At 32.2% G+C, this 13,535-nt stretch overlaps 2 protein-coding genes across 2 annotated transcripts; both read right to left on the reverse strand.

Moving 5' to 3' along the window:
* Window positions 1-1,813: 1,813 nt before the first annotated feature.
* On the reverse strand, window positions 1,814-4,013 carry LOC149877721 (uncharacterized). The gene has a single exon (XM_090074368.1). It carries the CDS (start codon window positions 3,986-3,988, stop codon window positions 2,195-2,197), a length of 1,794 nt encoding a protein of 597 aa, XP_089930494.1. The 5' UTR covers window positions 3,989-4,013; the 3' UTR covers window positions 1,814-2,194.
* An 8,018-nt stretch (window positions 4,014-12,031) lies between these two features.
* On the reverse strand, window positions 12,032-13,535 carry LOC149877722 (uncharacterized). Its single transcript, XM_090073471.1, has 3 exons — window positions 12,577-13,535; window positions 12,298-12,389; window positions 12,032-12,217 (listed from the first exon to the last, which is right to left on the reverse strand). Exons 1-3 carry the CDS (start codon window positions 12,925-12,927, stop codon window positions 12,103-12,105), a joined length of 558 nt encoding a protein of 185 aa, XP_089929597.1. The 5' UTR covers window positions 12,928-13,535; the 3' UTR covers window positions 12,032-12,102.

The raw sequence follows: 13,535 nt of genomic DNA on the forward strand, positions 1-13,535 counted from the left end.
CAGCATCGAATATTACAAAAAATTTTGTAAATGAATCAGGGCTTCTGCAGAAAAATTAAAAATTTCTTTGGAATCGAAAGCTCAGAGCCATGAAAAAAGGGTATAATGATAAAGATAAATTTGAAGAGGGAGAGACATATGGTTATGGCCATTATTAAGTAGTTTGTTACCATATAATTACAATATATTGCTTTTTAGAACTTGTTTTAGCTTTTCTGCAACTTTTTTTTCTCTCGCTAAATCTCAATTTCTCAGAAAAAATAACTTTTCATAGAGAATAGATAGTGGGCTGAAATTTTGCAGGTTTAAAGATGAACATATTAGGAATGTTGTCTATGAAGAAAAGTTTTTTTGTTTTATTTTTTAAAACTCATTTTTATCATGCTTTGGTCCCAAACTTCCCTTAATTTTTACATCTTAAAGTTCGAATGTAAAATCAAAAATGTTTAAAAAAATTCTGTTTCATAGACAACATTCCAAACACGTTAAAGAATTCAAATTTTCAAACAGTTTTGACACTTTTTAAGTTAGTTATATTAGATGAAAGAATATGCAGTTTTGGGGGTAAAATGACACTAATTATGCGCATAACTAATGACGTCATCAATTATTTATTCTATTTTTTTTGTACCGTTTTATATTTTTTTTGTTCATTAATAGAAAAGAGCTAAAGTCTATTAATAGTTTTAAATTTTTTGTTAAAAAGTTGCATTTACCCTGGTACCACCTTAAGGGAACCAATATTGCTTTTAATAAACGCTGTCACTAAAACGTTACAAAATTAAAATTGCGATTCAAATGCCATACCTATTCGAGACATCACCTTCTCCCTCCCCCCACAATGGTCAGTTTTACCTAAAATTGCGCAACAATAAAAGAATAAAAATTAACTTTACTATTTAAATTTGTGCGTTTTACTTAAAGCTAATAGTTTATGTTAATAAAATATTAAGTAAAATTTACCATACCTTACACCTAAAATAATTTTTTAAAAGAAATTCAATACTAAGTTGATAAAACCAGAAGAGAAAAAAACTTCCATACAAAATACGAGCTTTAGGACCAGTCTAGAAAACAAGGATTTTTTAATATAAAACATATAATAAAAATGCTTAAAACTCTAATACACAAATGTGTAATTGAAATATAATAATACTTCATAAGATATTTCCAATTTTATCATCAACCAAAAAATGATTTCTTCACGGCAACTAAATAACTATTTTTTAGGAAATACAGCCAATTTTCATTCATAATTTTCTTAAATTGTCTAAAAGTGTCACCAATTATTTATAGATTTATTGTATAATTATGATGTTAAATTCAATAATTTAAAGTTTCATGCCCGGGTTTGTCCGACTTTAAAAGATATCTTTATTAATGGGCAAAAAGATAAAATCAGTTGAGTACAAAATTTTGCGTAACTCTGCAGCTGTTGAATTGTAGGGATAAAGCAAGACAAATACTAAAATCACAAATGAATTGTATTTTAAAAATTTATATAATGTAGTTGTTAAGTCAAAAAAAGCCATTGCCACCTGAAATTAGTCTTGTGACCAAAACTAAAAATTGTAACTAACATAACTAAAAAAACCGTAACTATATTTAGTCGACTAACGTTTTAGTCTAACTAAAACTAGTCGACAAAGAATTTAGTCTAACTAAAATTAGTTGACAAAGAATTTAGTCTAACTAAAATTAGTCGACTACATTTTTAGTATAACTAAAATTTGTCGACTACATTTTTAGTATAGGGGAGAGTGGGGTATTGGCGAACAGCTAAGCGGGAATGCGAATTAAAGACAACTATAACTATATATTGATGATATTTATTGCTTATCATTTAGTCTAACTATTCAGTTAAAAACACTCAAAAGCAATTTTCATACATCTTATAAAAAAATAGAAAATTCGATCAAAAACAAAACCATTGGTGTTCGGAATTACCCTACGTACGTGGGGTAATTCCGAACATACCGTGGGGTAATAACAAACACTTTTGGAGTGGATAAAATGATGATCAAAGCAAATCAAACTTAATTGAAGCGCTAAAATATTATTGAATAAAATTTTAAACAAATCAAATGTTAAGAAAGAAATATCAACAAATTTTATTCAAACAAAATAAAATGTTACATCAATGAAATGTCAAATATCTATCAATGTTATTCAAACATATTGTTACTTCCATTTATTAAGTGCAAAAATCACAGAGAAAACCTCTAGATGTGCTTGCACAACTTGTGCACTTCTCGTGGGACCACGACTTACATTTGTAACACATAATCCAGTCTTCCGTTGGTGGATCATGATACTTTTCTTCACAAATTAAACAATAACAATCATTTTCTTTATCATCTCTGGTTATTATTTTCTTCTTTGGTTCATTATTAGCCTCAAACTTATTAAAGTTGCTTCCTACCTTCTTTTTTTTAACAGAAATCTTTTTTACTTCTTGTTCCTTCATACTTTTCTTTTGCTCCTTGTCCTTTAAAAAATCTCTCATTGGAGAACTAGTGATAATAGTCGAATGTTTCTTTCTTAGACTTTCTCTGGTTTTCCTTTTTGGCAAATTAGGTACAGAGACAATATTCAAAAGAGGTATTGACTGATTTGATCTATTTGGTAGCAGTTCAGGGGAGACATTCACATCAGGTGACAGACTTACACTAGAAGGATTCAATGACAGATTAACTAACACTTCAGATGATTTGGCTTGAGTATCTGATTGATTCATTGCATTTACCTGGGATTCTGAACTCATAATGTTATCAAGTAATGACGTTTCAGGTGTAACGATACTTCTTGGAAATAAATCATTGAATTTTGTGGGATCTAACGGATAAATACCAGCTCCTCGAAATCCATTGACTGCTTTTTCAATATTGCTGAGACGATTAAAAGCTTTTGTAAATAGTTCAACAATTTCATAATGAGTAATTCTTCGGCCTACGTTTGCTGCCATAAAAATTTCACATTCCCTGTTATATGCAGATTTGAGTGGACCAAAGTATGTTAAATCTAATGGTTGCATTCTATGGGAAGTGTGTGGTGGAAGGGATAACAATACAATTCCATTTCCACGACAAAGTAGAAAGCAATCAAGACTAATATGGCTCTCATGGTTATCTAGAATTAATAACACAGGTTCGTCTTTGGTTGGTTTAGCAAATGACATAAAGTGATTAAGCCAGTCCACAAATAAATTTTCATTGATCCAACCTGAGTCACTGACCGTGGCAAGCATATCGACATTGCCTCCCCGCAACAACTGACCATTCATGCGTTTTCTTTTAAATACAAAAAATGGAGGAATATACTTTCCTGAAGCACTGAATGCACAAACAACTGTAGTTGTTGAACCCCTTTCCCCACTGGTTGCCATCCCAACTTGTTTCTGGCCCTTAGGGGCTAATATTTTGGAGTTTCGTTGAATATTAGAAATACCGGTCTTGTCAACATTATATATATGATTAGTGTCGAAGTTATAAGTTCTTTGTAAAGTTTCCAGATTTTCAAAAAACATTTTTACTTCTGTTGCATTAAATCCATTTATTCTGTTTAACGAAGTGGGCTCAGGTTTTCTCAATGAAATATTTGAATTTCTTTTTATGAAAGAATAATACCAGTCTTTACCTGCCAATTGGGTTGTCCTATTAAATTTATGGTTCAGGTTATTTTGTTCAGCAAATTTGAAAGCAATTTGTCGCACCATTTTAATTGTTAACCCATAAAAAACCTGGCTACATTTGACAATATATTCCTTTAACTCTTTTTCTTGTGCATCTGAGAATATACATTTTCTTCCACCTCTTGGTTGTGTTATGAATTCTCTCTTGCAGTGGTCAAATAAAGTGGTTTTAGGCACCGAATAAGCTAAAGAGGCTTGACTTAATGACAAAGTTTTATTGTTCACATCTTTTATGGCCCTTTTTAAATCCTCTAGTCTATATTTTATTTCAGTTTTTCTATTATAATTTCGTGGCATCTAAAATGAAAAAGAAATTTAAATAACATATAAATATATATATATATATATATATATATATATATATATATATATATATATATATATATATATATATATATATATATATATTAGGGTGTTTCTTATTTGGGGTTAAAAATTTTTTTTTTGTTTTTCAGTGGGCCACCCACTGAAATGGTTCATTTTGGCGAGAAAATAAATGTGTAAAAATTTCAAGGGGAAAAAAACATTTTTACTGGGCGCTACCAGTCATTGAAATTTAAGGCATATTTTACTATGCGCTCTTAGTCATTAACATAGGAAAAAATCATAAAACTGATGGAGACTGGTGATAATGATTCATTTACTTGGTACACATTTATTTACTTATTACATGCATTAAAAACATCCATTTTGTGTCATTGCATTTCTACTTATTAAAAGACATCAATAAACCTGCTTTTTAATTTGATAGTAGGTTTATATAAGACAATAGTTACTGTACTAAGATTAATCGCTCATGAGAGTTGTCTTTTTTCTGTCAGGATATTTCTGTCTATATTTTTGAACTACCAACAACAGGAACTGCTTTTGCTCTTCGTTATTTGTATGTAGTCTATTATATTCGTCCATTAGTGCTACGCCATGTTCTGCAATATCGTTGACAACCTTCATGCTTTGAACAGTGGACTTAACAGTCTTGAACTCATCATTATGTTCCCATTCGCTCACACTGTTTTGAAGAAAGTGTGATGGAAGTCCTGTGATGCTGAAAAATCTTCGTGTATTAAACGTGACAAAGTCCTCCAGTTTCTTTTCTTGGATAACTGAGCAGTCCACAGTAGCCCGTTTCATATGTATCCGATCTGAAACATTGTTCAATGCTTGGACCATCTTGACCTTCGTCTCAGAGCGAACCTCATCATCAAAAAAAGCTAAAGCAACAAGTTCCTCTGATAGGTACCAGAGATGCCCTTGTAACTTCTTAACAGCAATTTTCGAGATCTCAGGATGATGGGTCTTGTAGGCATCCAAGCCTTTCAAGAGCTGCAGATCAATTCTAGGAGCTGAGGTTGCTTCAGGAGATCTGTACCAGGCTGTAATGTACAGTCGAACCGTGAAAAGGCAAATATCCCTTATTCCCTTCTCCTCTCTTTTTGTCAATCTGAATTGGTTTCTAAACATCCAAATCTTCAACGCATAAATAGCTTTCGCCATCCAGCGAGCACGGTGTAGACCGGCAGGAGCTCTAAATGAAATGCCCCTCAAAGGTACTCCTCCCAAAAAAACAATAGACAACTCCAAAAGTTCTCGGTAGTCGTCACGAGGTTGAAAGATTTGTAGTTGATCTTTTCAAAAGACGATTCTTTCATCAGTGATATCGGTAAGAGCATTTGAAGCGTTCTTATCAGACTGTGCTGTGTGGTACTTTGTAGAATCAAATGAGACCCAACTTTTTTGAAATCTTTTAAAGAGTGGTATGTCAGGTCCATTTGAAGGGTCGAGACACAGCAAAACTACTGCTTCCAAAATAATTTCCAGAATGTGGTGACGACATGCTAACCACAACATATCTTTCCCAAACTTCTGCTCTAGAAGAATGCAAGCCCCATTTCTTGGCCCAGTATTGGCTGCAGTAGTATCAAAGCACATGCACTTTACTTGATCGTTAATTCCCTATGTCACTGAAACGTCATGCACTGCAGATGCCGCATTTTCACCTGTTCCTGATGGTAGTTTTGGGACACTAAGAAGCTGCTGCACTCCTACTCCAGATACTAGAATTGAAAGTCGGTCAACAGTTTCTTTATTGGTGATGTCAGCGAGTAATTTTCCATCCCAATGAATACATAAAGGAACTTCTGGTCTGAATTCCTTCCTTAAACCTTCTGCTATCTTCTTGCGGTGTTTTATTCGTTCCCTTCGAATGGAAGCTGGATTAACATTGTATTCTTTTGGATCATGACTAAGAAGTTGTAATGCCGATGTTAACACAAGTGCCGCCCCACGATCACTCAATTTAGCCACATCTAAATTAGCTGCCAACTTCTCATTCAGTATATTTTTCCTGCCACGTCTAGGACGCTTTGGAGCCGGTGTACCTGAAGTTGATGGCTCAGAGTCATCTTGGTTACCAGGCGAGGCATCTTCTTGAGTTATGCTATCTTCTTTAGGGTTATCTTCACCTTCAGAAGATGATGAAAGAACAACTGTTTCTTCTCGAGATTTTCTTGCCATCTTCTCTCGGTCCCTTTTTCGGTTCATTTCTTTTTGTCTTTTTCTTGATACTTCTTCTTGCTTTGCCAATTTCTTATCGACTGGACCCATTTTGCCTCTCCGAATTTTCTCTCTTTGGCATAATAGGAAGTTCTTATCCTCCTGAATGGTGATCATTTCCAATGCGTTGGCATGGGCAATATCGAATAGTTCTTCTAACCCTTCATTCCATTGGTCTTCCTTTTGTTTCAAATAATCTGAACGCTTAGCTTTATTCTCTTTATTTTTCTTCAACTTTTCCCATTCCTTGTAAATGTTTTCGATTTTAGGGACAAGTGCTTCTTTAATTGCACTGGTATTCGGACCAAACTTCAAAAACATCATTTGCTGTGGAATGTAATGCTTCCCTAATGCTTTGCTTGACAATCTGCTTGTAATGGAAGAAAAGGGCCAACACTTCCCTTTTTGATGGAAGCATAACACAATCTAAAGAAGAGGACATCTGTCCAATAAGCCATATCTCCGTTTTCTTTCTGGTAGCTATCGTTCCACTGGTTGATGAAGCCATCATTGTACAGTAGTTACACTAGTTTAACCTGCAAAAGGAACAATTAAGCATAATAGACACAATTCTGCACACTAAAAGTAAAAAATTTACTAGTTAAAAGAGGTTTGTACGCTAAGCACCAACCACTTTTGTTGCATAACATCATACGCAACATAAGCATTTTTAGGGTACATTTGCGCAATACTGTAGGGTCGGTAGCGACCCCTAAAAATCATTCTAAAAAAAAAAAAAAAAAAGTGCATTACTTTTTTATGATAATGAACCAAATGGCAGGGTGGCCCATGCAAAAATCGAATCTTAAAAAATAAGAAACACCCTAATATATATATATATATATATATATATATATATATATATATATATATATATATATATATATATATATATATATATATATATATGTGTATGTATGTATATATTTATATATATATGTATATTGTAAATGTTTAACTTGCTTCAAAATGTAATTTTAACTTTGAATAATAATAAACTAAATAAATAATTTATAATAACTTTATTTAAGAAACGTCCGTGTGTACACTAGAATACTTCGATGTTTTCTCAAAGTATTTGAAAAGAATATAGTGTATCCAATGAGATATATTAAGTTAATATATATCATTGAGCATTTCTGATATCACACGGACGTAGGCGGTGACATAAGCGTTCGTTATTACCCGACTAAGATCGTTCGTTATTTCCCAGCGACCCAACCAAATGAAATTAAATGAATATATTGAGGTTGTATTAATATACCCTAAATATAATACGTGTTAAAAAACTCCATGATTATGATACTTTGCAACTACATAAAAAAAAGTTTAGGTTTTATATACTTAGTATAGCCAATACATAAATGTTTCGCAAGTAAAAATTACATGACACAAAGAGAAAAACTTAGAATAGATCTATCGTGAACAACATGCGCATCTATACTACACTACTGTACGTCTGGAACTGATCATGGAACACACTCTCGCCAGGGGGAAAAAATTTGTCAAGTTTCCTAATCGAACATGCCGTAATGACCTTGTTCGGATTTACCCCGCGTTCGCCAATACCCCACTCTCCCCTAACTAAAGTTAGTCAACTAACTTTGTGGTCAACTGAATTTTGTCGACTAACTTTTTAGTTTAATTAAATTTAGTTTACTAAATTTTTAATTTGCGAAAAATATATTGTTACTGTTACCCAAAAAATACTTTTTCAAAATCTTTTTATGCGTTTGTTGTGAAGTGGTTTGAGCGCCATGTTTTTAACTACAAATTGCTGTAAATTATAATTTACATCTGCAGGGCATCTGTTTCAAGGTTCATGAGAAAAGGTTTGCGACATATACACCTGGAATTTTGTAATAAAATTTATCTAATTAGTCCCCCGTTATTATTAAGTACTTGTTTTAAATTTCAATGATAAGCGGTTTAGATCTGGATTTTTTCAGTTTCAAATTAAAGTGAATTACAAATTATAAAACAAGTGAAATCAATTTATAAAAAAAAATGGTGCCATGTTTTTGAAAGGTGTGTTATGTGCAGAAGCATTTTCGGATTTCCTTTGTATAATACCTGCAATCATTTTTTAAGGTAATACCTAATTTATTTCGGTCTACACTCATAAATTTATTTCGCTCTACACTCATAAATTTATTTCGCTCTACACTCATAAATTTATTTCGCTCTACACTCATAAATTTATTTCGCTCTACACTCATAAATTTATTTCGCTCTACACTCATAAATTTATTTCGCTCTACACTCATAAATTTATTTCGCTCTACACTCATAAATTTATTTCGCTCTACACTCATAAAAACGCAGATACTTACAATGACAACAATAAGATTGAAACAGTTAGGCAATTAATGTTTTTTATTCTTTCTATATTGTGTCATTGAACATATATCTTGTTCAACTCTCAATTTTTGTTTTTCTTTTAAAAATTATTATCAAAATGCTAATAACCAATCATGTTTTTGGTATAAAATGTTTTTGTTGCTGTTTTTGACGGAGTTGTTCTGCAAAAAAAACAATTTTTATTTAATTCAATAAAAGAAAATTTGGGGCCAGATACAAACAAAAGAACTTTATTACCTAATTGTCACAAATTATATTACGTATTTTAAATTTCTTAAAAACAATAAATTTTGATGAATGTCTTTAAGTTGATTTATTTGTCATAATTCATATTATGTTCATATAATTTCATGGTATAGGTTATCAGACGCGTAGCTACCCTATAGCACGCGTTCAATGGTATAGGTTATCAGATGCGTAGCTACCCTATAGCAAGAGTAGGGACAGCCTAAGGGCCCATCGAAAAATGGCGCAAACTATCAACCATTATTTTGCATTTCTTGAACCTAAGAATATATTAACGATGTCGCAACAAAATATGGTAAAAGCTTGTGATACACTTTGCAGCAAATATCCAGAAGTGTTTACATCCAACCTGGCTAATCAATTTGTCCAACTTACCACATTATCAAAATTAGATTTAAACCACACAACGACAATTAAACAGCTAGCTGAAATAATGACAACCAAATATAGTGTATTGGAAAGTGATTTTTCCGAAACTTACATGACAGCTCTTTTGTTTTTTACAATACCCGTAACGGTTGCAAGTGTGGAGAGAAGTTTTAATAAATTAAAAATAATTAAAGATTACAAAAGAAAAGCAACCACTCAAAGCAGACTACATCATCTTGCATTACTAGCCATAGAGCGTAAAACAGCATCAACAATGGATGTTAAAAAAGTTGTGAATATCTTTGCAAATGCAAAAGCTTGAAAAAAAGTTTTTTAATATTATGTACTTTGTAAGTGTTTTTCATACTGTGTTCTTTTCTGTAATAATAATAAACTACTGAATTTATAACATATTTACTGAATTTACTTTTTTTATAAAGTAAATTTACCTTAAGGGGGCCCCTCAGGGGATCTTGCCTATGAGCCCGAAACCTTTAGCTACGCTACTATAGGTTATTCAGTTTTTTTAGCACAAAATCTTGTTTTAGTCGACTAATTTTAGTTAGACTAAAAAGTTAGTCGACTAAATTTAGTTAGACTAAAAATTTAGTCGGCTAATTTTAGTTAGACTAAAACTAACCTTAACTCCCACCCCTACCTGAAATCGCACATCTTTTACAAACACCTGTACTTAACCTTTCCGAAAGTGTGCTTGAGAGTGATTATGAAGAGTGACCTACTCATTTTAATGAACTTATTGCTTTATTGAATCATTATTCTTGTTAGTGCTTTTTGTGGTTATTTTTTTCTGCCTGTTAAATTTTCCATTGATATATGATGCATACGCTAAATTCATTTTCTTACATTTTCTGTAAAAGTTTTTAACCGTAAAATAAATCTTTTTGTAATTACAATGTCTATTTGTTTGAAAAGGTTCAACTACCATATTTTCTACAGGAATTTACTAGTTTACATTCTTAGAATACTTTGAAACTATAATTTTAAGTAATATTCTATTTTTATTATTGATTTTTAAAGTAAAATTATGAGTTGCGCGGTTTTGTTTTTTTCTGACATTTGCGAGATGGTGGGACCATTATGGGACTTGATAAAAGGTAACGAAGTTTTTGCAAGCACTAAGAGACGTTAAGTTCTTTGGTCTTTGTCTGAGAAGTGACAAACGCTTTTAATTTACGGCCACAACTGCATATCGCTTGCCATATCATAAACTTTTGCAAAACTTGTCTCACTTTTGAAACTTAAACTTGTCATGAACACCAAATCGCTTGTTTGAAACATAAAATTGGAGACCTGGGATCTGTTTTAAGTCAGTTTTGACATAAGTCAATAAAGCAGCCATTTTGATTTGTCATCACCTAATCAAATAATTTTCTTGCTCGCTTTTTGGTAGCCTAATTCTGTTTCTCATTGCAATTAGGTACTTTCTTGACTTTAAAAAACTTCAAATTACAGAATTTACATCACGAATGATCTTGAAGTTCCGTATCATTGAACTCGAATTCAGTTCGATAGGCTGGGATTTTGCTCAAATGATCGCTTTAAGTTCTCAACTAATTTCTTATCAAGGAATCCTTGTTTCTTTCGTTGAATAGGTTTGCTCCAGACTCCCGGAATCTTGAATTTAAAAGTTTTAGAAATTACACGTTGGACTGTTGGTCGAGGTACTTTGGTTGCCTTTGCGATTGAAGAATGTGAAGCGCTTGGAATCGAAATAAATTTATGCACAACATCTTCGCGAACTTTTTCTTTTTTCGATGGCATTTTAAAAAATACGAAAAATTTCTTTTGAAATGTTTTATTTTTTCAATAGCGAAGACAAATTTCTTTAAGACATAAACTGAAATTTTACATTGATGTTTTATTTTAAAAATTTCCCTTTAAAAAATGCTCAAATTTTACGTAGCCAATGTTTAAAAACAGGACTTCAAAAGAAGCCCCAAGAAAATAAAGAAAAACAATTTTTTTTTTGTCAAAATACTTAACAACTGCGTTTTGCCATTTAATCCACGGCAACCTAATTATAAGCTGACATGTTTTTGTGGATGCCAAATCCAAAATGAAAAAAATGATAAACGAAATAACAATAACCAAAATAAAAAAGATTTTCTGTTACTTTTATAAAAAAAAGAAGAAAACTTTTGTCACTAAAAAGTTGCTTTTTGTCAAACTCATGCGCTAATAAGCACCAATGGCGCACGAGGAAAATTGTGTCACTTTGAAATTGTGACATGGCTAGAATTCATTTAGACGCCAACTGGTGGTTTGTTTGAAATTCTTAGAACGAAAATGGTTTGTGTAAAGTTCTCATAACAAAAGGCGCCGTGATTCTTATAGAAAAAGTCAAAGGTCAAAATTGTGTGAACATTTCAAAGGACTCATTAAAATAAATAAAATGCGAATTCTGAAGCACCTAGAACGAATGTAAAAATAAAAATCCAGTAAAATTTAGAAGAATTAAGGACTCTTATCAAAAGCTTTTTAAAGAAAAATCAAACGATACTGTCCCATTAATCCTCTCTTAGTAACGCATAAAAAAATAACTGAATAGCGAAGACAATAAACGGCGAAGAAATAAAAAAAAAAAAGAAAAAAAGCGCAGCTTATTTGATCCACAAACTTTAAAGTGGTATTACTTTTCTTTCTTCCAATAAAAATCCGATGAACCTTATGGCGAAAAACCCCTTCAAAAGTAAGAAAACGGAAGTTATGTTCACTTAGCGTTTATTAGAATCAATGTGGGTTTCAAAGGACCGCATACGAAAAAAAAATAATAAAACGACGACAAAGAGTAAACATAACTTCTTTCAGTAAACAAAAACAAAACCTAAATAGAATCAAGAAACAAAAACAAAACTGTTCGTCTATTTTTTACGAATCGCTGGTGCCACAACTAACTTTCTATCATCCATATAAACAGCGTCTTGGCTTAGAATATATGTCACAGTATCCGGTGAGCTAAAAGATACAAACCCATATCTAGGGGAAAAAAAAAAGAAGAATAAAGGGCTTTTGCTGTAAACATGAAAGGTTCGTAATAATAAAGCAAAGATACTGACCGTCTAGAAAAGCCCTCTGGATTAAAGATTACTTTAGCTTCGATAACTTCTCCAAACCTTTGAAAGAATTCTGCAAGTTCTTTTGAGTTGGTCTAAACAAAGAAGGGGATTCAGCTTGTAAGTTACATTTCGTAAAATAGGATGTTTTCGATATTTACACTATGTTTACATTAACTCTTAATAAGATAGTGTAAACATAGTGTATATAAAACAATTCGAAAAACAATGCCAAGCACACAAACTACAAACCCCGAAACACACTTAGCAATTGATACTTACAAAATGGTCAAGGGAACCAACAAATATTCTGTGACGATAATAGATAGCTCTACGAGTCACGATTGTTTCAACGTGACTTTCGGTTCGATCATCGCGGAGATTTGTAAAGCGAAAAACTTGCTTTGTGAACCTTGTAGTCTCTTCTCGTTCATCACAGGAATGGGCATAGGAACTGACAGGCAACTGACAAATATACGTCAGAGTGCAGTTGTCGCTGTGAAGTTGATCATTCGTTAGGCAACTTGAGATTGTATCAAAAGCAAAGCTGTTTTCAGGATGCGTTTCATAACTGGATGCAAAGAAATGGTCAAAGTAAGTATGTGGCGGTTTATAATTTCTTGAGTAGCTCATAATTAACTAAAAATGGTTTTCTACGTCTCAATCTATCAAAGTTATAAATGCCAAATTTGTAAGTAACGCAAAAAACAAACCGTCTACAACTGAATTTTTTTTGCAATATCAAGCGCGCGTTTTTGGTATGATTGGAATGTTACCGTAGTTGGAATGCTCTTCCACGTGTTCTTTTGAAAATCCGCGTAAAAAAGCAACTTACGTATTCTACAGTTCTGTAAGAAATTTCATTGAATTTTTTTCTATTTCAGTATTTTTCTTAAGTTTCATCGGCCTATTTAACGTTAGAAAGACTCGCGGGGTCAAAAACTCAAGGGGTTTAAAACAAATATTTTTTTCCGAAACACGTTAACAATAAACGGTAAATAGTTACCTAGGGCAGGTAAGTTGATGAAAGGAGACTCAGCGTGAGAGAACCGTTTACTTTAAACTACCTGTGATTTTTGACTACCTGTAAAGTTGGCAGATGAGACGTTGGTTTTAAAAGTAACATCGTATCAAAAAAAATTTTTAATTTTAAAACTAGTTGCGTAATAACCGTTCCAAAGAAATTTAACAAGTCGATTTTTTTTTTTTTTTTCCTCAATCACAGTTTGTTCTGTGTGTTT

This window comes from Hydra viridissima, unplaced genomic scaffold (genome assembly GCF_058129835.1).
Source record: "Hydra viridissima isolate aposymbiotic clone 2 unplaced genomic scaffold, HvirCarnegie_v1 scaffold_16, whole genome shotgun sequence".
In the NCBI taxonomy this organism is placed as follows: Eukaryota; Metazoa; Cnidaria; class Hydrozoa; order Anthoathecata; family Hydridae; genus Hydra; species Hydra viridissima.

What these genes read in the sequence shown, in the direction of transcription:
- LOC149877721 (XM_090074368.1), bottom strand. Translation starts at nt 3,988, where the DNA reads ATGCCACGAAATTATAATAGAAAAACTGAAATAAAATATAGACTAGAG.
- LOC149877722 (XM_090073471.1), bottom strand. Translation starts at nt 12,927, where the DNA reads ATGAGCTACTCAAGAAATTATAAACCGCCACATACTTACTTTGACCAT. An exon ending in TTGGTTCCCTTGACCATTTT is followed by an intron (nt 12,390 to 12,576) that starts GTAAGTATCAAT and finishes TTCTTTGTTTAG; the next exon opens with ACCAACTCAAAAGAACTTGC. An exon ending in CCAGAGGGCTTTTCTAGACG is followed by an intron (nt 12,218 to 12,297) that starts GTCAGTATCTTT and finishes TTTTTCCCCTAG; the next exon opens with ATATGGGTTTGTATCTTTTA.